This window comes from Falco cherrug, chromosome Z, assembly GCF_023634085.1.
Source record: "Falco cherrug isolate bFalChe1 chromosome Z, bFalChe1.pri, whole genome shotgun sequence".
Classification (NCBI taxonomy): domain Eukaryota; kingdom Metazoa; phylum Chordata; class Aves; order Falconiformes; family Falconidae; genus Falco; species Falco cherrug.
In genome coordinates, this window is record NC_073720.1 from 359673 (window position 1) to 385155 (window position 25483).

At 36.4% G+C, this 25483-nt stretch overlaps 1 protein-coding gene across 12 annotated transcripts in view; it reads right to left on the minus strand.

Moving 5' to 3' along the window:
- The window catches only part of NEDD4L (NEDD4 like E3 ubiquitin protein ligase), a 180093-nt gene that overhangs the window by 9407 nt on the left and 145203 nt on the right, over positions 1–25483 (minus strand). For 8 of the 12 annotated variants that reach the window (XM_055698516.1, XM_027803635.2, XM_027803630.2 and 5 more), the window contains 12 exons: positions 23239–23370; positions 22621–22740; positions 19826–20023; positions 18406–18483; positions 17098–17152; positions 16952–17008; positions 12403–12461; positions 7922–7987; positions 6353–6582; positions 4605–4726; positions 3642–3712; positions 1572–1667 (listed from right to left, as the gene is read on the minus strand). In XM_055698516.1, coding sequence (XP_055554491.1) covers positions 1572–1667; positions 3642–3712; positions 4605–4726; positions 6353–6582; positions 7922–7987; positions 12403–12461; positions 16952–17008; positions 17098–17152; positions 18406–18483; positions 19826–20023; positions 22621–22740; positions 23239–23370 — 1284 coding nt within the window. The remainder of the gene's footprint in view (positions 1–1571; positions 1668–3641; positions 3713–4604; positions 4727–6352; positions 6583–7921; positions 7988–12402; positions 12462–16951; positions 17009–17097; positions 17153–18405; positions 18484–19825; positions 20024–22620; positions 22741–23238; positions 23371–25483) is intronic. The other 4 variants (XM_055698520.1, XM_055698518.1, XM_027803631.2 and 1 more) reach the window with 1 other exon arrangement.

The window sequence follows — 25483 nt, forward strand, 5'->3', positions numbered from 1 at the left end:
AGCCTACTCAGGCTTGTCTTCAGTAACATCTGTCCTGCTTATTTTGCATCTCACTGGTAGTGTGACGGAAACACTATTATTTTCTTCTGGAATCAGATGCATCTATCGTAAAGTAAACAAAACCCAAGCTTGCTGGCAATGCCAGAATTAGCTATTAGAGGTATTACAGAGTTCGGAGAAGAGCAGAAAGTATCTCCAAGTAAGTTATTTACGCTTTGAGTCAGAGAACAAACTTCTGCCAGCAGAAGTGAAAGCTGGCAGTGGAAGGCTATGAATAACTTGAAGCTAAATCATTACAGAACAGAAGATAACGAAAATTACCAACAAACCACCCAGTGTATTACAAAAACCTTTAATCCCGTGGCTTTAATGTTCTCCCTAGTTTTCCGTGTAACTGATAACCTTATGTTGCTTCAGGAAAAAAGTAATGAGCACTGAGAAGTCTATCAGAATGTTCCTGACAGTACACTCTGTGTGTATGTGTGTTGAAATTTGGAAGTCAGCTTTTTAAAAAGGCACTGTGGTCCACAATACCAGTGGTGCCTGGAGCCAAGATACCTAGGTCTAAGAGTTAAATGAAGTGGAAACACTAAGAAAGGTCATGAAAGCCTAGAACCAAATTAAAGAGATACAGGTAGGTATTTTTAAGTCCCAATATTGTACAAAACCAGTATGTTTTAGTCACTACATTTGTGCATGCATTACACAATGGTTCAGATCCATAGCTTGTAAACAAATTAAAAAAACCCAGTCATGATAGGCAAGGAAGTTCCAAGCTCAGGTAAATAAACTCATTTGTCTTTAAGTCCTCAAATAAAATTTAACACGTATACTTATGTACAAGACATTTATCTGCACGCAAGTTTTCTCCATGAAGAAGCTGACACAGATCCCTGAGGTTTGTTTTAATAGGATTCTCTGTAAAGACAGGCTGTATCGCAAAGTGTACTATAAGCTGTTGTTACAGCTTCTACCGATAAAATGAGGTACAACTTCAGCTGATGAATTTTACTCCCACCTACTTAATTCTCAAATTGTTAAAAATGTAACTAACATTTTTCACTTGTAACGGAGAAAGTTATCCACAGATTGTGCAACTTCTGAAAATAGGCATGCTTTCTTTTGGTGGTGTCATCTGCCTGCATTATATGAAAGACACTATAAACAAAGCACTTCACTGATTAGCATTCTACCACTTACTTTGTCCTTTGAGAACATCTTCAACCTATAACAGCCAAAACAGTCCCAGGCTGAGACTGTTTTTGAAGATGACTGTGTAACACTGTTATTACTCCTCATTGCAAGTATTCAACCCAGCTTCACATACTGCCTTTCACAAAGATGTCACTGCTCACTGACAAGCACATATTTTCCTTCTTTGGCAGCCCCAGTTTTAACACAGTTCAGGAAGAAAGAGAGATCAATATTCATAGTCTGCCTGTACTGATCACTAACATTCAGTAGCCCTGATCAAGTTCACAACCATGAGATACTGCTCAGTATTTCATTACTTTCTGGCAATAACCAAAAATAAGAAGGCAAGACGGACTATTGGGATAACCTGTACACACCTGTCCAAAGTTTTCCTCATCTATACAAAACATGAGATCCAACTCTGTAGGGTCGTTTTCCAGGATCCACTTCAAAGAGTTGTAGTATTCACTGTCCTACAGCAGATTCAACAAAGTTTGAAAATATGAACATTAAATATATAGCTTAACTTCAAACTGAACAAATAAAAACATCTGAAATTAGAAATCCAAAGGGACTGGGAAGATGAGAACTCATTTATTTGCACAGCTACTGTAAAGCAAGGCAAGATGGATTACTTTATTCATATCTATTTTTCTTAGATGCTGTATTTTCAGATTCATGTAACTTTTCTTAATTGACTTGTAATTGCATTATTATATAACACAATAAATTGACTGCATATCTATTAGGTAAACATGTATAGTGGTGTGACATTAATTGGGTAGAAAATACTTTGGTAAAACTGTACATTCTAGTTGACACAATTTATATGGCACTTCATTACATCAGTAATGTATAACACCATAACTGGCTTCATTGTTGTTACTGAAAGCATTAAATTTTGCTGAACAAAAGACCACTCTAGTTTCCTGAAAGGTTTGTATCTTCATCGTGTAATATCAGCTTCATAATTAAAGACTGACCCAAGAAAAAAAAAAGACAGAAACAAAATGTATAGCTATCATTAAGTATTTCCAAGCAAGAGTGCAAAAAAAATACTTGATTTAATAATAAAGTTAAAACATTATTTACTCATGTACCCTCCATGAGAAGAATGACCTGCCAAAATCTGGTGACTATGATACAGTGGGAGCTGGAGGAGACATTAAGCAGTTGAACTAGCATTTATGTCAGTAACTGAAAATCTGTAAAACTCTACAACATAAGAAAGAATAAACTGCATGTTACTCTTACACAGAGCACACTTGACAAGAGCAAGCACAGATATTGCAGAGCTAAAAGGAAAAGGTTTCCCAACTACTGAAGGAATACACTACCCTGAACTTCCTTTTAAGAGCCTTCTACGTACGTCTCTCATGAGGTTGGTTTTAGCTTGTACCTGAGCTCAAGCCATCTCATCTTTAATCTTCCCTCTGTGCTGGGCTTGAGCGTCAGCTGCCTCTGCTGTTGGAGACCGTCTTAGTGCAGCACAGGATGCGAGTGGCCAGGCTCACAGCCAGCCCCGCCCCTGCAGAGGCAACCTGCAGCAATCTTACCCAGATAAACTACTCTGTGTAACAGAGGAACGCTTTAGGAAGGGGAAAAAAAAGCTCCAAGGTTCTCCAAAGTCCACAGCAGTGGAAAAACTGCAAAGACCTCAAAAGGTTAGAAAGACAAAACCAAGTATCATCCTGCTAATGGAATGTAAACCACTTGTATCTAGCCATTGTACACACCTGCAATGTACTGTATTTCAAAACCGGTATGCTACACACCTAAACTTGGCATCTGTGGCATCCTATTCACTGTTGTTCTTAATTTCACAATACAAAATTAAGACATTATTAACTTTTCTCCCAGGGAGTGCCAAACACAGAAGTACTTGATTGCAATTAATGCTGAAGGTGTGAAAGTGCAGGGAACAAAACCGAAATAGGTATTAGGGCATAAGCTGTGCTGCATTCATTAGGTGTATTTCAGAGAAAATTGTTTATCATTCAGCAGCCCTTCCTCCTTCCAGCACTGTGGGCAACTTCCCATGTCATCAGGCCAGAACTAAGCCCTTGCACCCTCCCTCTTCTTGCTCCACAGCATGACAAGGTGGCTGAAGGGCTTGGTGGTGGTACTCCTTTTAACACGGAGAAAGCTGACCCAGTGGAAAATCTGTGAGTATAATGAAGACATTTTCTGTTGCGTTTCTTATTGGCCTATTCACACCTTTTCTCCCTTGTCCCTCTTGCCTCTGTTAGTACACTGGTACTGAAACCACATTCTAGCCGGGAAAATTTGTTCTACTTCAGAAGTATGTACACACCTTTCTAAAGTTACTGCAACTATGATCTTGTGTTTTCCACTGTGCGGTTTACTGGAATTGATAGCTCAAAAATTTCCCTGGAGGAAAACCCCATGTAATTGCTAATGCTGATACAATTTAAGTATTATCTTACCACTGACTCCATGTCTTTCAGAGTTATTGGTTTCCCCAGCATCATCTTGTAAAAAGGTCTGATGAAGAAGCCTGAGGGGGGGGGCAGAGAGGGGGGGGCAGAGGGGGGTGGGCAGAGAGGGGGGGGCAGAAAGGGGGGAGATGTTACCTCCACTGTTGTGCATTTTCACCCTCCATAAAGATATGGCTGCTGAAGGACAATGTGTGATGGTATTTCCTAGTGTGCCAGCAAGGAAGAAACCTCCTGAAAGTAACAGTGCTGTAACTGCTCAAGTTAACACAGCAGGCTCATTTTTTATCTAGGCACATAAAGTCCAATTTTTCAATTACAATAATTATGCCATTAGACACCATAACATTAATGGCAGAGAGACACAAAATGGAGCTCAAGGTACTCTAAGCCATCTAAAATCACCATTTAAAAAATGTCAGACAGTGAAAACAGGACAGTGAGCTGCTTCTTCTAATGTGATGCACCACTGCTAAATAAGATTTGGTCAGTTTATAATGTTGGCTTGCTTAGTTATTGTGGGATTTCAGTTCAGCAGAAATCACATGTTCTCATTAAATCATTCAGTAACAATTTCACAGATCAAAATACGCTGCAATTGACACCCACACAACTGCTTTGGCTGCAGATTTGCATGGAAATGGCTGATATAAATTTAGCATTTTCCTTTAGAAATAGTGATTATTTAGCAATGCTGATTCTGTAGTTTTAACATGAGTGGAGAAAGGAGCAAAATGTCATATGAAACATATTTGTTAAGAAAGGCACTATAATTCCTGAATCACCATTCACATCAGGAATGCAATTTCCAACAGTTCCAGTTCCATTACTTTCTCCCAGACTTTGTCTCCAGAAATACAAACCCTCTAAAGCATATGAATTATTGATGCATTTCATTTCATAAAAATCCAGCAACAGTAGCACAGCCATAGAGTAATAACTGTAATAACTCACCATCCAATAGCTTCCCATGATATACTGCCAGACCAGCGACCCGACCAATAAATGTGAAATATGACAGATGATCTTCGTTACAAAGACCTGAATTAGGATTAATCTGAAGTGTATAGTTGTCCCTTTTTTGAGGAAAGAAAAAAAATCTAAGTAACCAAGTCTTTAAATAACCTGCCAATCAGATATAATAATAAATAATTTGAGCCTAGGGCCATTTCCTGTTCATTTTTGCAAGTGTACAACGTAATTTCTCCATGTGTTCCTCAACAGAAGTATCTCGCAGTTTGTGGGTAGGCTGACCTAAGTCAAACTGTCATGTTATGATCAACAGGATTCCACCTGTGGCAAGTGTAAGGGCTGTGCTAACCTGTTTGAAGGATAAAAGCCTAGTGTCATTGAAAAACAGTAAAATTCCGCCACCAGCTTCAGTGGAATGAGAATTTCACCTAAGCTATCTCTTCTGCCAGGTTTGATTATTCACTCTTTCCAGCCAAATTTCAGGGCTTACAATTTTAGGATTCTTTTTTGCAGTAGTTGCTTTTAGTTCTTGAAATATCTGAATGTACTGAAGAGGAATTAAGTATAGGCCCATGGTCTGACTGTCCTAGGATAAAGCATATTTTCTTACTAGCACCTTAAACTGCACACACTAGAGAATGTCTCTGAAATACGCTTAACCACCAGGATATTGAAAACAGTTGTCAAAGGTCTAAGAGCTTTTAACTGGGTAATAGAACATTAAGACTTGTGTGAATGTGTGTGTCACAATAAGACATTAGTGTAAAGGTAGTATTTTTAATTTGCTGCATGTTCTTAATCTGTGAAGAAAGATACAGGGGTTTTAAGTAGACTTTTTTTAATATATTTCTTAAAATTTTTACCTTCTGAACCTAAAATGAAATAACATTCTATTTTAAATACCTACAGTGACCTATATCCCATAAGTGGAAATATTTCAAAACAAATTTTTATCCAGCAAACTCTATTATCACAGACATTCTGTACTAGTCAGTGTTGTGTTTCCCTTCAATGGCAGAATGTGTCTTCTCTGAGACACATATGTGATAAAACTCTCATTATGCAGTCTTTGTTCATCTGCTTTACAATCTATTCAACAGTTATTTCAGAAGATACTGACATAAAACCATCACAACTACTGCCTGCAATTAAGAAATCCATCCTCAGTGTAGCTAAGTAGACAATGTGGAACTACATACAGCATATTACAACAAATGTACTGTAAGAAAAAGACTTGCTCTCTCATTTAAACTAATGGATTGCTCAAAGATTTTAAAACTGGACAAATACAAATTTAAACTTATGTAAAGCCACTGTTGTGTGACTGCTGAAATGTAAATGAGAAGCTGTTTTATGAGCTAATTATGAAGGAGCACTGTAATTCTGGACAGCAGGTGTTTCACAATGTAATGGGAGAGCATAAAAAGTCTTTCATCTGACATTAGTCTTTTCACTATTACCAGCCTCAAAAATGGCAGTTTTGCTGCAAGCAGGGCAACAACGAATACTGTCTTAATAATGAAAATGGTTTATGAGATTTCAATGACAAGCTGAAAGTTTGTCTGAAAAGCAAGGAAGAAACGATAATACAGAACAGAGAGATTTGACTGTAAGTGTGCATAGTGATGCACCACGAAGGATGATCTAACTACTTTCCAGTGTAACTTTGCTCTCATGCAAAATCTAACATATATCCCCTTATGAATGGAAGCATTTTAATGGACACTTACGTGGCTGAATATTCAAAGAGACCATAATAAGGGTTAAACATCTCCTTGGACAAGAGAAAAAACCATTCTCTGGCCACCCCTCCATAGTCAAGTCCTTTTTCTGACTCAAATTCAATCCAGAGCCTGGCTTTTAGTACATCAGGTCTCTTCACAGACATGATTCTTCTGTAGGACTCCTCAAAAATATTATTTCTGTGTAGTTTCATTTCAAATCTGTTCGGTATATCAGCCTACGTGAAAGAAGATTATATTATACTTGTTAGTCTCAATAAGTAAGTCTTCAAGCAAATTGTTGACCAGTGGTAATGACAGATAAATCATATGATGTAGAAAGTTTCCCCTTATTTTTGTTTTCCAGTGCTCTCCAAGTCTACTAGGTTGATAGTATATGGTGAACTAGGTAAGCTTTGGTGTAGTGGTGGTTCTGAGGTTTCTATGATATTTGACAAAACAATGAAAGAAAACAAACAAACCAAAGAAAGTGCTAATGATGTGACTATGCTCTATTTTAAGGGCATTTTAGCTTAAAATAGAAACAAGTGCACAGGATTTATGCAACCACTTTACTCAGGTATCTATAAAGGCTGGAACAGTTTCACAAGAACACATCTGGTCGCATACAGACAACAGAAGCAAACTGCAAAGATGTAAACAAATGAGAATCAGGCCACCAAAATGTTTCAGAAGCTCTGTTTAAACAGGAGGGAGCCAACACCCATTATGATTTAGCCCAGGGAGCTAAATTCAGAAAAGACAGAACTGAAACAAATTAAGAATTTTTAAGACAACAACTGGATGAACACAAAAACATGACACACACAGCCAGGTATAGTTTTCCTGATAAAACTGACTTAAAACAACTGTTTCGGAAGGTTTGCTTTTTTTTCCTGACAACTGAAGTGCTTATTGTATACAATCACTGGCCAAACTCAAGGCGAGAAGTCAAGAAGCTATCAATAAACAGGTAAAGACAGTGGCAAGTCCCCCTTCAAACGATAGTTGGTGTTGCTAAGGCTATTTACTGTTAAATTATGAGTTAGTATCACATGCAAGCCAATACTAAACACTCTCTTACATTAAAGATGTTAATGAAAATACTTTTTTTCACACAACAAGAACACTAGAAGCTTGTGCCAGATCCAGCACAACTGTGGGCTCTGCCAGCTTGTTCCAGCTCTGCCTTTCAAAGTTCACTGTCGCAGATGAAGGAGAAATATAAATTCTCAAGCCTATTTGTAAACTAACATACCAATTAGTCTCGGTTGCAATGAGAACGGGTGAATCACTGCTACCTCCTTGCTGCCTTCATCATTCTCATTTTGCGTTCAAGTAGAAAAATGTAAGTCTTAAAGATCTGTAAATGTTTTTGTTGAGAAATTCATCAAATTCAAACTTCTCTTAATTTGTTTGGTTCCTACTTAACCTCTTCAGTCGTAGCACAATCAAGAAAAATGGGCAAGTACGTTAGAGCAAGATACAACCCCATTCTGCATCTATGCTTGGAATAGTAGTGTTTCTCCCAGACATAGTGTAATTGATTCCAACATGAAGCAGCACGTTTCTACTCACTGGTTTCTTTAACTTCTTCCGGAAATAGTCATATTTCTGTTTGAACTCCCTGGAATACGGAACTGCCTATCAGAGAAAGAATCATAAATACAGATTATTCCAGCTGTTCAGCAGTTTGATATTCCAGTATTATTTAAACCAAAAAGAAACTTAAAGACATGCTATCTACATATGTATGCCATAGGTTCATCTAAAGCTCACCACTCATGAAGTACAGCAGCCAAAATTTCCTCATTTCTCAGTGTGTAACTTAAAAGGTATGAAAACTTTCGACCCAGTTCTTCTGGTCCTCTACTTACCCTCATTTGATTTTTTTTCTGCTTTTAGGAACAGAAAAGAGCAAAAGCAATTTTTAACACAGACAAAAAATTTGAAATGTGTTGCTGCCATCCATGTGTCTTATTAGGAAATAATGAGCATGCCATATGATAACTGACTTTTAAAAATCACTAGTGTTACCACAGAATATAGATTTGCACAGCTGCTAAACATGTTCGGTGCTACTCAAAACAACACAAAATTAAAAGAATTTTCAAAAATGAACCTAAGAACAAGTTAAGGGGCTCCAGTAAAGTTATGACATTAACAACGAACAGCATTTGCCTTCCAAAAAGCACAGGGAACAATGTAACTACACAGCAGAGTTGACTAGGCAGGGGAATGTCCATGGGTAGAAATTATCTTTTCAGCCCAACATGAATGAAATTAATTCTTAACAGTTATCAAACTATATCAAAACTATTTTGTAAATAACTTATAATGAAAATACACATTTTCATAATGACTTTAATCCAGAAACTGAAAGCATTTCATAAACAAATTAACGTTCTTTTGAATCAAGTACAAGTCACTGTGTAATATTTATCTGAATACTCACTCAATGCAACTGCCTGTGAGTTAGATCACATTTTTAAGTAACAGCAACATAACAGAAAAATTTTAGAAGTTCAAAAAAAAAAAAAAAAGATGACACAGTAGAGGTTGGTAGAATTACATTAATCTGCAGAGCTGGAAATTGGTTTCTGGCATATGTAAACAGCCCTTAACAAATGCCACAGGTCTCTGTAATATTTACATGGATTTCCAGATACCCAAAAGGCCTCTCAGGACAATTCCATGCACAGACAACTCAAGGTTCGACAAAGGTTCTCACAACCTCTGTCATTCAGGGTTTTGAAGGACATTTCTATTTGAACCCTGCACTTCTCTTTCCTGCTAACATACTGGATAGGTAAGCAAGGATTTGACGCTAAGCTAGAAGATTGCCATGTTTGGTGTTAATCCATAAGCCACCCAGTTGCTGACCATCACAGTAGTCAGTAAGGTGTCAATATTCTTTTCTGCTACTGACTGGTTGCCATCAGACTCCTTTGATTTTGCACCAGATAGGGTATGTGCACAAACACCCAAAGAGACCAAGCCTCTGACGGTACCAAGTACTACCAGACACAAAAGCATTGAAGTGCATCAGCCATCAAGCAGGAGTACAGATAAGAGCCATCCATACTCCCGATCGCCTGGCCGATGACTGCAACCTAAGTTATTCAGCCTTCAGATGAAATGGCCGTAAAACAGTTGTGAATTAAACTAATGTACAGGAACAGGCCGGAAAAATGATACTATGACAGGTACCAGTCTGGCTCTAACAAATAACTGCTAAGTATTTAAGTGAGATTCCTTAATTCTCTGCAATTTTTTTGACAATTAATTTTTTGAGAATTAAGGATCCTTAATTCCCTGGGGTTTGACACCATACACAATATTACTTTAAACAGGGTTTGGGAAGAGCTGGGGGGGCGGAGGGGGGAAGGCTTCCTGGACTCCTTCATATTTTCCAACTACATCCTCACTTTCCTCTGCTCTACTGTTCCTTCAAGATGAAAGGCTAGACCTAGTAAACCAACTAGCTAAACAAGTGACGGGTCATTTCTTGGAAGCAAAGGAATGATCTCAATTTCCACACGACCCTGAAGGCTGAATCACAAATTGGAAAGCTTTGCTTCAAGTTCAGTTTCTGGGTGAGGACTGGGATTTTGGGGGAGGGAAGGTATAGGCTGGTTTTGAAATGGATTCATGACTGGATGTAGGTGAGAGTGGAAGGTGGAAATATTTTTGCATGGTCTTTTTCTTGTGGAGACATGAAAAATTAAAAAAACCAAAATCATTTCACTCTGACTTTACTGCAGCCATTAAATAATCTTTCAACATGTTTCCATTGTTTAAATGCAGTGTGAAATGCAATTTAAGTAGTTCTTTGTTTTTGTCATGGCACCAAAAATACTATTTAAAAGCATTAAGATGAATCCTTAATGCTTATATGACTGTAAAATGGATTCGATCTTGCTTTCTCTTTAAAAAAAAACCAAAGCCCCAAACACACACACAACTGGTTTTTCCTTAATGGGATCATGATTGACCCTTGTTACCTTTCCCAGGTAGTCTTTCTCATTTATGCTTAACATTTCTGGAAAAATAAACATTTAAGAATTTGTACAGCATACTGTATATTGGTACCTCAAGCAGTAAGTGCACAATAAATAGGTAAATCACTCCAAAAGCAATTATTTCAAACAAGTGATTATTATTAATCTTATTAATAAAAAAGAACAGTTAGAATTACACCATGCAGTAGTTAATCTGCTGTGTTCTGAGACCCTTAAAAATCCTGAGGGTTTACCCCAAATAAAAAGGTATTCTTGGCACCTGGAAAGATCTTAGGGTTGGAAGTCTGATCACTCAGAATACCAGAAAATGGCATAAACCAGCAGGAAAAGGTCAAAGAATCACCTCATATATTTGATGTTTTGAAAACTGGATATTAAAACAAAAGCACATATTTATTTTTTTAAGCTGATATTCTGAAATCTCTTAGTTTATTTGAAGTAGCTTATATGTCCCTTAAAACTGGTAAGAGTCAATTTTTGTCTTTTTTACACTTTGAATGCACATAGTCACAGCTTGCCCGTATCGAGTGGAAACAACTTTTTATTATCCAGAAATCCAAAAATGAATAGCACAATGTCTCAGCTCAGCAAAGCTCTATTGTCAGTAACGACCCAGGTAACAGGTAAATATGAACATTTCTCCGATACCTAAAAACTTACAACAGAGGATTCAGTACAGAGAAATTAGTCTGAAACGCCCAAGATCTCCTGACTTACAATTTGGAGCAGATATAGTGCCCATCACATAGTTTATGTAGAAACACAGTATTTTAACACATTGGAGGAACAAAAGGTAAGATGCAAATACTGTTTATTAACATTGTATATTAATATTGCATATTAATGTTGTTTGTTTTCTATAATTTATTAATAATATTGTTTGTTCCACACTAAGTAATTTATAGTATCAGCAAGTGTGGAGAAAGAAAAAACCTGAAGAATATTTTACACTTATATTAGATGTAATTTATTTAACATCACACTTTTTCCCTCAATTCATTTATCCAGATGTCAAGAGTATGCTAAAGATATCACTCCACTACTTTTATCCTGGAATTTCATCATTGCAATAAGCGGTAAATACAACAACAAAACCCATGCTGAAATACTAAATTTATTGTTCAGCCAGGGATCATGTCAGTAACAGATCACTTTGAAAAACCACATTCATCACCACTTACTGCAGAAAGCTTTGGGTTGCAAGAGGAGAGTGGAACAAATGAGAAATTATGGGTTTCCTTGTGTTACAGAGTGTGAAACACCACTCAGACCATTTCGGTATACAGCTTCTGAATGGATGGAGCTTCACTCAGAAATAACACAACAATATAAAAAATTAAAACTGGCCAAATAAGATTCTCTATCCTTCTGAAGACCCTTCTCTTCCTCCCCACTGAAGCAGAGGTATTCTGTGATTTACTGTCATATCTACTGATCAAAAACGTTTCCTAGACACTCCAAGGCAGAGGTCAACTTCACATGCTAATGGCTGCAAGACAGGAACCACACTGCACCACTGGAAAAACTCCCTGGCTAGGTGGCTTCTGCTAGGAAAGCCTCTGAACCCATTGAATTTGAACCTATTGTCCAACCTGGGAATACTGTGCACAACACTGTACTTCCAAATGCTCCAGTGATTCCTAATTGGCCCACTACTGCTTTGGCCCACTGGCAGCAGGCTGGAAGAGAAAGAGTCCCCAGTGCACTCCAGCCTATGCCTACCAAAACAGGGTCCACAGAGTGGTACGACAGTTTGAATGCCGTGAACAAGGCATCAGTTTTGGGGCATCTTGGCAGTCTGCCACTAGAAGGCAGCTCCCGCTGCCCTTGCACTCACAAAAGCAGGCACCTGAGCATCCCGTGTCCATCAGTAAAAGGCAATGCAAGGCAGAGGTCCTGCTTCCAGGTCTGTTCATCAGGCAGAGTCTGACTGATCTGGAGAACAGGAATGACCTGCTGCTCAGTAATGCCTCCTGCCTGTACCAATGTATGTGAGTCACAGCATTTAATGGAAAAAAACCACACGGCAGTACTTACTGGACCAGTAATTGCTGGGTTCTGCAGTCTGGGGTCTTCCCACTGGGTAATTTTATTGTCTGTAAATAACAAAAGAAATTATATTATTACTTCTCTTATTACCACAATGTGAATTTACGTTGGTTTTTTCTCCCTGCAACTGTTTTCCCTACCACTTCCACAACTTAGTATTTCAGGGTTAGAAAAGGCTGCATTCACCCATCTACATCTAAAACCCATCACATCGTTTAGTTGAAAACACTCATTCAAAAATGCAAAACTACAAGAGAATTCAGTGTATTTACACTGCTTTTATTTCAGTGTCTGTTGTACTAGACATGTTCTATTTGAACATGGTCTTGGCTTCAACTCATAGTAGAAATACACAGGCATCATGCCTGAAAGGTAAAGGAACCCTAAACCTTTGTCAAATGACAGACTAAGTTTATTTTTTTGAAATTTTGCATAAAGATAGCCAAAATGTAATACTTTAAAAAAAAGAGTCTGCATTTAAATTGGGAGGGAAAAACATCTCTTTAATAAAAAAACCCCAAAAAACGCACGTCCTAGACACTGATTTCATGAAAAGGTTATAAGGACGGTTAGGGAGGCAAAATTACACAGTTATGGTATAGGAGACCATTTAATTTTGACCAAAGGAGATTTTGGCAGTAATGCAACAGAATCCAGTTCTTTTCATCTACAGTTTTTAAGAGCACCAGGAGGGTGATATGGTAAGGTTATACAGGACCATGGTGAAACTCTCCCTGCCTCCAGACAACTGGTCCTCACAAGATTCTGAACACAACAGAATCACAACAAAATGATGATGTTGCAACAATAAGACAATGTTCCAAAAACCAAATTAGATGCCACCTGCAATAGCAAGGTTTAAGTCATCCACTTCCTGCACTGAAAGGGTAACAATAATATATCTGTTTGTTACATACATACTTTGAGTTATGAACTGTATATTAAGATAGTAGTCCAGATCTTAAGTTTTGTAATTGCTAGGTTTGGGAATAAACACACTATCTTTCAAGAAAATTGTTTTTATGGCTACTATAGGTAAAAGCAAAGAATCAAACCCACTTACATTAAAACACAAGTATTTTCCATGTCTCTACAGTTGGAAAAGCCCTGTAAGTATTGAGCAGCCCAAGGTAGTTTTAGAATGGACTGGGATTTGAAAGGTGACATTCATTGAATGTTAACTGAAGAAAACTAAAAAATATCATATGCACATTTCAAGAAAATTGATCTATCAGTTAATTTAGTATTAAAATGCTATCTTATTTCCCTTTATACATTAAGTCTATTTAGTGTTTATCAAAATTACGGAGGAAGGCTGTTAGACTTATAGTTCCAGAAGCCACATGAGATCCACAGACCAGAGCCTGCCATACAGGTGAGATGCCAAATCATGCCCTTTTCATCTTGCTTCAACCTGTTCAGTCAAATTTCCTTCAATGAAGTTTGTTTTATAGCAATTCATCTCTTACACCTACTTGAACCTAACAGCCACAAATCATGGTGGTAATTTTCTATGAAATCAAAGATAATAGAACTGGAAATGACTGCAAGTTTGTCAATTCTTTCTTATTGCCCTACAAACTTAAGAGTGTATGATATTACTGACAAATCTTTGCCTCATTTGCTTTTCAGAGTACTTCATATTATAAATGCTATTCCAGAGCTTAAATGCCCCAACAATTAGAAAGGTCTAACGTGAACCACTACCTGGAATTGCAGCTCAAGATTCTCTGTCTTATGCAAAGTGGGTATCGATAACATTCATTCCTTTTGCAGCACATTTTTGAAAATCTACCATCTCTCAAGTCTTTGCACAAATACAATACTCTGTAGTTCCCCACAGATGAGGCTCTAGGGGTCTTTGAGGATTCCCTGTTCTCCTCTGTTTCCTCTGTTCCCTTTCCAAGTGGTCCACTATTTTCTAGAAGTTTGGGACCCCATGCTAGATACAGTATTATCATTACCAGTGCTGAAGAGATTAGAAGGATTATTTCAGGTCTTAAATAAGACATCCCTGTTGATACACCACAGGGTGAGTTAACTCATGTCCAGTTGATGAGGTTTTTCATGCCCTTATCAATGAAAACTCTGTTTATTATTCTTATTCTGAGTAACACTTTGCAACTCTTATTGAACAGCATCTTACTTCACACTACAGTGGCAATTTTGCCAGACTCAGTCTGATTTCTCATCCTGTTTGTTAATGGATATATTGAAGAATGGTGGATCCAAGACAGACTTTGAGGGGAACCCACTTAATAAATCCATCCCTCTGTCAGTGAACCACTGATAACTGTTCTGAATATGGTTGGAAAACCTTTGTGTTTTCCTTCATGACACCTTCCAACAGGTAGATCGTATTTTCCTATGAGGCTCCTAGGAAATGCATAAGTATATGCATACTACAATGAGTAAAGAATACTGTTTTATTCATGGATAGTAAATAACATTGACTTAGCTAGCTAAGGACCAATCACAGAGAACTAGAGGCTGTATTTTTTGTTAAAAAACTGACTGCTGCGGAAATTAGAACTGTTTACAGTTAAAAACTAAAAATCCTATATTTTCAGGCTACTGTGCTACAAGTAATAACTAATTATTTTAACAGTACTTTGCTTTACTAGTTTACATGGCATGCTTAACAGCAGCTAGCATTGCTCCAGAAGAGGAGGTCTCTGTGCTGGTTGCATTAAATGTTTTTACAGTTTCTGTCAGGGGTGAGAAAAACATTTCAAAAATAGGACAACAGTATTGGTTACTTATGCAGAAGAATTACAGAACGTATCTGGGGAACCAGGACATTATCAGTAGCTCAGTCTGTCAACACTGGCAACATTTATATTGTATTCTAATAATGAAACTGACTACAGTTGTTGCATCTTAACTAACCGATTTAGCAGAGTGACTAAAATGATGGCCCAGCTGCATATTTTCGGTGAGCACAGCTGATCACACCCGTGAGTGATTCCAGCGTATGCTCTCAAGTTAGCCATGAAACAAGTGAGGGCCAGCAGGCTCTGTCACAAACCTATCATGGTCAAATCCTTACCACTACTGTGAAAGCAAATACTACTATTGATATTGCTCAAGCCAAATAAATCACTGAGCACTGAATGCTGTCTGCAGTCATTCCCTAAATACTTAGCACAACATTATCACAATGGAGCTCCAATGTATCCACTGTAATACCACTGCCAGCACCTCTGCTCCTACAGTCCACCTTTAACTGTAGCACCGGGGCACCACATTGAGACCAAACCAGCGTTTGTTGGAAACAAGCAGCATTATAAAAAAATGGTCTAAACTTTTGTAAAAATTGCTACATAAAACACTAAAACCACTCAGATCAAAAGAGGGACTAAAGAGAGATTTCAGATGCAAATATATTTAACAATGATAAATTATTTGGGCAATTCTAATTAATGTACACCTTTAAAATTCCATTTACTTTTAGAGACTAATACATGGTTAAGTAGATTCAGGAGACTGAAAAATTAAAACTTTTTAAAGGAGGTTGGGAGGCTGAACAATTATAAAGATGTTTTAAACATGACAGTTTTCACCTGTGACATTTCAGTGGCAGCAGTTTAGAATAATCTGCCGTATTTAAATTTCTAGATATCTGTTGGGAAAAACAATTACAGAAGGTATAAAGAGCAATAATTCTGTACTGATGTTTGAAAGAGGATAACTTTGTGCTTGACAAGTGTATTATTTCTAATTTTTATTTAAAACTATTTATACAATTTTAAAATGCATATTACTTTAGAGACAGTCTTTTAATAATGATTTAATAATGTCAAATATACAACTACAGATAAGCATCAGAGTCAGTGTAACTGATACTGAAAGAAAAACATAATACTGTCAAAATATGTGTAATAATTTAAGATTTTAATTCTTCCAAGTTTTGCTTAGCATAATACCCTCTTCTACTGGTTTTGCGAGTTATCCATTTTTGTGAAGATTATGTCACCAGTAGAAATACCTCATTACAAAGTCCAGCTGAAGTCTTAAAAAAAATAAAACAAGGGAAGAAGAAGAAACAACCCAACATTCCTGAGTTGCTTCATTATCAAACAACAACAAAAACTCACACAGTAGTTCTGAGATGCTGTAATAAGACAAGTCTACAATGAAACATCACTTACACTAGAACTTCACTAACAGAACTGAATAATATTAATGGGCTGGGTGCAGTTTAACATGCTGTAAATAGGAAATAAGATCAGAATCAGCACTGCCACAAGACCTTAAAGGGAGAGGAAAAAGTACTTGTCAGTGCTAATTTCTCCACTGCCTGCATGTGGAGTTGTGGCTATATGATCTTTTCTCATCTTATTTTCTATTCCTAGTGTATATTTTAATTTATTAAGTGCAAATAAGCCATGGGATCATCAACAACAACAACAACGAATTCAAAATATCAACAAGAACAAAAGAAACCACAAAGAAGAAATGTTAATGCTTCACAAGTCAGAGAGGGACAAAGCTTGATGAGCCAATTAAAAGCAAGCTTTCAGTGAATATACAGTACCGTATGAGGGCACTAAGTCTCTGGTATCAATGTCTCCACATATCAACACCTGGCTTCCTAAATGAAGAGTAAAATTATAAAGCTTTCACTTCAATATTTATTACCTCCCTTTGTCTATTTGCTGTAGTACCTGAGTGCTTACTTACTATGGTCTATGTAAAACGTTCTTCCATCCAAATGTATTCTTTCCTCCCAACCAGGCTGGAATTGGGAAATAAAAAGAAAGAGACCATAAGTGAAATACCACCACTCTCACGCAGCTCAAAGCAACACATTATCCACACCTACATAATAGTTGTGAATATCTACCTGCCTGATAGATACCTGTGAGGTAGAAAACATGAAATGAACACAGATGCATTATGTTAAGGCCAAAAATCTAGGAAAATTCAAAGAACTGGCTATTTATACAGTTGACCATGTCAGATAAAGTAAGTATTTTTTTAAAGCTTGGAAGTGGAAGCTTCTTGCATCAGGGTTTACACCCATCCCCTACTACGAGGAAACAATCACAAAGAATACATTATCCATCACTGGTTAGGTTTGAGAGTTTCTGCTTCTGAAACACGTGGGTTATTTTTACTGTAAGTATAGAAGCCAGGATCTCATTACAGTGAGACAAGAACATCTAACCTAGTCCTCAGTTCTTCCCATTTTATCCATTCCCTTTCTTCATCTTCCAAATAATTATAGTATAGAAAGAAGAATAAATGGCACACTTGGTATATGCAATGCTGTCCAGCCTAGCACTCATTCCACCCATATGCTGTACATAAGCTTCAGCCTTCTATAAAATATAGATGAGAAATTATTTAATTTTGATCTTTTTTGAGAAACTCTTAAGTTCTGTAGTCATTTTTACCTCACTCAAAAATGGAGTTTAACCGAGTTTAAGATCTCTTACTAGTAAATTATGTATTTCCAGTGATACATGTCAGGCTATTCTGATTTCACTGCATGTTTTACCTCTTGCAATTAACAGAACAACTGTAAACTGGCCCTCCAGCTACTCTCATGCAGTGCCTCCTATCTAAGCAATGTATTCTCTGCAGAATATAGAAGTTTCATTGAAAAATCAAAATCTATTTAGATTTCTAAATGCCTGAATATGCTGGTATATTGACACAGCTCGCTTTGAACAATCTACTCCATTTTTTACTAAAGCAACAGGTAATTATCTAAAAGTACATAGAGAAATTTCTTCAAAGTTCAATGCTTCAGATACGCAAAGAAACACAATATCGTTTCAGAAATACTACGGGCTGGCTTCGAAGAGCCTGACTGATTCACAGATCACAAAAGCTTTTTGGTGCTATATATAAACATAGCTTTAGTATCTTCAGAAAAGTGATGTCAGCAACATATGTGTCCACATACAATATATGACTGCCATAATAGATTAGATGACATAAGATAGCACGTACATATCAAAATACATACACATTACCACTTACAGGAAGAGGGCCCAAATCATTAGGGTTCAAAGAGGCTTTTGATCTCAAATGCACTGGAAACTTCAGTCGTGGATCCTCCTGTAACAGAAATATGGAACTGTAAAGCCAACAGATCAAGTTAGATCTACATACTAAGTCAAACACAGAATTATCTGGAAAGTAAATCTTCCTACATTACAGTTATTCTTTTATTTTTACTTTTTGAGACTAAACCAAGATTTATGAAAGCGATAGAACACTTTGTATTTGGATGTGTCACATACTTTATTAGGATTCATATACTGAAATGATTTTTTAAATGTTAAGAGTTAGTTAGGGTGATGCAAGACTTTGACTCCATTAAGTGTGCTGCATTATCCAGAAGTACGCTTCAAAAAATACAGCCTTGTTCTTTGGAACGCATGCACTCCCATAAGGGGCATTTAGGTACATGCACGCATTTTTGGCTCTTAGAAACCTAAGAGAAATAGGCCATCCTGTCACAAAAAGGCTCAAAAAGGATGAAAATGAGCTCCTTACATTTTTATTAATGCATAGGTTTATTACATCAATGTCCAAATGAGGCAAAAAAGGTCAAGTAAAATAGGTCACAGAAGACAATATTAGGCAAAAAAATGCTTGAGATTTCCACACACATAATTTACCTACATGCAGCTGGGAGCACCATTAAAAATATGTCACGTAACTAGTGGTCACTGGGAATCTGAATGACGCCTCAGGAATTGAAGTGCAACTCATATTTCAATGATGATGTGAAATGCTGTCTTGCCTTTGACATTTTTTACCTAGTGTAATGTTATTTCTTCAATTTGTTGGCCAAAATTGCAGAATTATTGAAGTATAGATTCTCATGACATAAAACAAGTAATAAAATGGATTCTGCTAACTGAAGAAGATGAACCCATATTATATTAATACAAAAGTAGTGCTAGTCACAGTGAAGTACAATACAATTATGGACAGTCTCAAACTGAACTACAATCCAAATCTCCACTGCACTGTATGCCTCCAAAACCCACATTTGTTGAATATAAATGGCAGTTACTTGTATGCAATGATTTTTCAAGAATAAAAAGGTCAACTACAAAATGTAAAGCACTACTGCATGATATATCACGTATAAATGCACCAAAATCTAAGAGGATATGAACAACTAAGTTTCTTTTCTCCAAGCACGGTGATGGCAGCACTCTAGTCATTTCAGGAAATTAGCTACTCAAGTCTATTGCTACTGTACAGGACAGCATGGAGGATTCACTACGATTACTAGAGCAGCTTTATGACAAGTTAGGCTGACAATTCCCCTCTCAAAGCAAGATGAATCCCAGAATAAAATGGGGGGTATATAGGCAGGAAAACAAAGACAGAAACATTTAAAAGATGGGAACTGATTTACAATTCATTATCTAGAATGTCTTACCCATGTAGTAGTTTTAGTATTATGATCAATGAAGAAGGGCCTGCCATTGGGTGCTATTCGCATCTCCCAGCCAGGAGGAAGGAAGCTTTGTGCAACTTTGTGTTGTGGTTTAGGAGAGTTGTAAGGTGAGGGCTGTGGAGACTGTGGATTGGAAAGCGTGTCCTTCACTGCTCTGCGCACAGGGGAGTCCTTGATACCCTGAAGAAAATGAAAGATACTAAGAGTTGTCAAATGTCACTCAATACTGTAAAGGTATAAAACTTGATTTCAAAGCAAACATTTTTTCATTCCAGATGTAATTAATAGTAGAAATAAGTCCTGGGACTGATTTCCTAGAACACACTTCGCTAAATTCCGCTCCTTGTAACATACTGAGCTTCCTGCTGTGAAGGACACAGTGTTCTATCACTTCCCTCTACAATGGTAATGTCCACAGTATTTACTTCTGGTTACATATTTCACTGCAGCTGCCCTGTACATGTCAATATTTCATTTTACAAAGGAAAAATAAAAGCATTACTTTGTTCTTCATGGTGTAATGTATCTCAGTCTTCAACAAGAGAGTATCCTAAATGTGAGGGGATGTTTTCCACTTTTCAATGCATTGAAAAGTGGAAAACATATTTAAATATGAACCTAAATTAAATTTCTAAACTTAAAGTTTGTTAAAAACCAGAAGTCTGCAGTTACAGATTTTTGGACAATTTTAAAAAATTATTTTCTTCATAAAAATGACAGCTGCAAAACTGCTTCACTGATCGATGCCTATTGGTTAAAAACAGAAGTTACATTAGATGGTGGGTTTTATTTTAAATTTCACTGGGAAAATGCACATTTAGATGCCTAAATAGCTTGAAAAATTTGATCCAGATTTATTCACCTTTGAAAACACAAACTAACACAATCAGAAAACAAGACTTAAGTACTATGTTTAAACCTCGTTTGCATTTGTACTTTTCAGTTACTTTCTAAAAACATGCTCTCATTAGCTGATAAGAGTTTGTTTTCTTCTTATTTTACTAATTATTAACATTCAGTAAATCTATGCATGCTTATTTTGGCAATTCTCTCACATAGCCTACATTTACTTACTATTTTTGAGTATTAGATTAGAAAATGAGGTACCAATATGGATATTTACAAAATTATACTACCCTTATTTGTGGCTTGTTCTGAGCTGCATTTGGATGGAAAAGGCAGTTAAGATTACAGTGTTCAAAAGCAGCAATTAAAATATCTTGCATTAAATAAAACTTTCCTTACGTCTTGTACACAAAGAAGTTTAACATTTTACAATAAAAACAACTATTTAAACAAAAGAAGTTGAACTATTTTTTTTCTCATGATTGTATTCTTTTAAGATTTTAAGTTTAGTAAGTCTACACCTTGCTTTTTTTTTTTTTAATTAATTCAGAGGTAGGTATAAGAAGACAAGTTTGTGCTCTTCAGAATCCTTGTGGTTTCTAAGCACTGGACAAACTAACCACTAAACTGGTTAGCTGAATAGTCTGAAGTGAAGAGAATGCCAGTTTTGTAGCTGTGGAATAAGTTATTGCCCTTAAAAGCGAGCTCGAGTTTCAGATGCTTAGTTGGTGACTTCCACCAACTCAACCGTTTAAAGCATCAATAGGGAGATGAATGCCCTTTTAACTCAAGAGATTCAGAATCTTTTAATTAAATTTATTTAAATTGTAATGAATTTGGTCTTTAAAATTAACACTGGCAAGAGTAGTTTTAAATAGTCCTTTGTAAAAGGGTTTATCTGAATTACATGTAAGTAGAGATAGTTTATTTAAAAAATTAACTACAATCACCTCACTACAATCTGTCCAATAATCCTACCTTCGTTTAACAACACATTCAGCTTGAATACGTTTCAGTATAAGGAACAAAGGAGAACGATGCATAAAATGAACTAAATATTACAATCTTCACTTGATTGTTGGCAAATGGGACACAAATAGGAAAGAGACGGTGAGAGAGAAGGACAAATAAAGTGCCATTAAGTTCGAAGAAGAAATTTTTGAGAACTTACTCTCCTCCACAGAGCCATGTTGAACTGATTCAAGGGTTTTAACCACACTTTCAGAAGTAAAACACATCTTGTCTTTGTGTAAGAAGCCACTTAAGTTATTCTTCAGACGTGTTGCAGCATACATCACTCAACAACATTCTGAATTACTTTTAGATACTTAAAAGAAACTAAATACTTGTTTGAAAGACAAGTATAAAAGGCAATCAGTATCTTAATTGAAAGATTTTCCAAACTCAACTGCATGTATTATTTTCAAGTTATTGGCATCAAAAGAAATGTTTCAGCTTTAAAAAAGTATTTCTGATGTTATACACTCATGGCACTTGAAGGCAGTCAAAACATATGTTTCAGACACGCACACAGATTATGTTTTAGCTGACCAATCCAAATAATCCTATGTAAAATACGCAATTCAATGACCATAGAAGTTCAGTAATACTATTGGTACATAGTATCATGTATATACATATACATATAGTATATATACACACACCATATACATATCAATTATATATATTATGTATATTTATATACATATACATACATACATGTGTATATGAATACATATATAGACACACACACATATATCTAAAGATCCAGACAGAAAACTGCTAAAGAAAAAGGTAGTATCTTAGTGCAAAATCAGTAACAGGGAGAAGCAGTTGTGTTGCATAACTAAAAAGGAATTAGAAAGTTACAAGGACAACAAAGAATGAGAGGTGAGACATAAGTGTTTTTTCTTGGTAAGAGTGTTTCTCACCTCCAGTGGAGCAGATAAAGTTACTGTGGGTGAACTGAGGCTACGAGGCCGTCTTATCTGGGGTTCACTTAAATGGTTGCTGCTGTTTGCTGATGACCCAACCATGCCATCTTCTGCAAGCTATTTCAGAAGAAAACACAAGGTAGCAAATTGTCAGAAACACAGTACATCCAAGAGGTAGACACTTAAATGATGAAATTATTCTTTTTTATTATTATTGTTATTATTATGAGGAAATGTTAAATATACTTTCATAAAGATCAAGTATTTAATTTCATTCCTCTGGAGGGGCAAATAATGTATGGTACTATTAACAGATCAACACAACTTTCAAATTCAATCTTAAGAATGTATTTGCCTCCTTCTAATAGTTCATATGTACCTCTCTGAATTCCTTCCATTGTGGCAATCAACTTAATCTGTACCTTAATATAGTTAAAAGAATTAACAAAAAATCCCAATCATTGCAATTTTTTATGATTATCCTGAGTTGTTATGACAATGCTTAGGATTTTTTTTTTTAATTTCAGAGTTCTGAGGAGCTGCTTCAACTGACATTATACTCAATACATGATAAGTGTTTGCTATCTGAATTAAGCATTATAACAATCTTCATACCTGCATAATGGGCCGTGTCCATGTTGTGGTTCGATTGTTATGATTGACATAGTAAGTACGGCCCTTTGCATCCTTTCTTTCTTCCCAGCCTGAAGGTAAGCCCGGTGTAGTATGTACATAGGCCACTGAAGGCTGTTCAAGCAAGAAATTACTGTATCGTTACTTTATAACAGCTAAAAACCCCCTAAATTTAAGTCTGTTGTTTTTACAAATAAAGGAACTTGTTAACTTACAACAATCTTAAACACAAAAAACATACAGAAGAATATTGTTTCTGATTTAATTCAATATAAGCTCTTATTCATATTCCTTTATGTCAACTAATTTTTTTCTCACAACAGACCTTTTGATTCACTTTTGCACAGATTCAGGTATCTTGTTCACAAAACAACTAAGCTTATATGTCCTCAAATTTTTTCATTTGTAGATTACACATAATGATAAAAAAGGAAATTTGTGTTTTAATGATTTTCCTCAAAAAGGTGGGGTTTTTTTCCCATTTTATTAGTATGGATAAGTAAGAATTACATTAACCATGCAGTCCAGTCAAGATATCTCAAGTTCTGTCCTGTTCTTTACCACTTTGCCTTGAATCAGTTGCAAGAAACCGTTCTGGGTTTAAAAACTGAAGTGTAATTATTTTGTTATAGTTACACATGTTGTATTTAGGGTTAGGTGTCCTGAAGACACAAGATACACCCCAAATTAGATCCCCAACTTTAGTATGAAAAGATCATTTTACTATAAGTTCCATGAGAAAGACAAGGCACTGACTGTCATTAAACAAGTTATGTCAATACTCAACCCAATAGTTATGTTATTACATGTTGCTGATGTTGTCTTGTATACTTCCTGTGAGGAAAACGTTCAATGCTTAAACCAATTGGACATTTTTTTTCTGGGACATACAGAGGGAAGAAATAAATAAATGCATTGTAGCACAAACGACAAAGCTTCTTGAAGAAAAACAGCCTAGAGAGAATTTGTAACACTGATGCTGTCTGCATCTGAATATGTATTTTAGAAGAGGAGGATGCCCATGGAGTTACAGTTTTTAGACCATAAACTCTACACACTTCTTAAGCTTAGTCACTTTCTAGTTCGGGACTCCTTTTAAGGCATCACTTGCTTGTATAACAAACAGGTATCCTGGCTGCCAGTGAAGCAAAAAAGAAAATCAAAATACTCAGGATAGGCATTTTTCTCAAGTAATTGATGGAAATACCAAGAGTGAGAGAGATATAGGCTTTTTCTCTTATTCACAGCAGATAGAAGCAAACTGCTAAACTCTGCAGAACAGTGTTTTTGCTCTCTTAATGAAGCCCACATACTAATAACTGCATCAAAGTACTGGCATGTGCAAAGTGCTTTTCAGCATCTACGTCTAGATCTTTGGTTCAATAGTGTTTGGTTTAAGTATTAAGATTAATCACATTAAAACATACACTCATACATTAATTATCAGGAGACTACAATACTAGAGATTGCTTTACTCTTTCCAAATCCCTGCTTGGATAGCTGAAGGATGATGAACCCTAAAGGTCTTCATACCACAACAGATTAAAAACCAGTGCTTGAACTGCAGTGTCTTACCAATTTTTTGCAGTTCTTTAATGTTGAATAAACAACATTAATTCCTTTAGAAATAGGCAGCTTTCTACTGCTAAAAAAATGAACCAAACTACCTTCATCTAGCAGTCTGCTTTTACCACGTCTTTCCCTGAACAGGCTGTAGCAAGGTGCATGGCATTTTGCTTAGAGATGTAAAATATGAATTTACTGGTCCTTAAAAATTTTCAGGTTTAAATGCTGGCAGGTAGAACTGCAAAGCAGCACAGCAGACAGAAAAGCAGAACTTGTACTTGAACTACTAAACTTACTGTGCTTGTTGCACCTGAACATCACATTTTCTAACAACAATGTGAGTTCTTGAGCTGGTGTGATAGTTAATGCCAGTGTTCAGATTAAGAAGAAAGGTACCGACATCTGAGCTAGAGAAACAACTTGTATCAATGTCCCAGATGCCAAATGCTGCTCTGGTTGCTTCTCCTTCAACCCCCAACAACCTGCTGCTTACAAGAAGATTTATGAACTCTCTTTAGACTGCTTTGAAAAGAGATTTTTTTACAAGACTTTTCCTGAAAGAAGCAGGATGCTGCATTTAAAAACATGGTTTGAAGAAAGACTGACTGTAAACCCAAATGTCTGACAACAGGCAGCTGCAGGACCTAACAGGGGAAGAAGG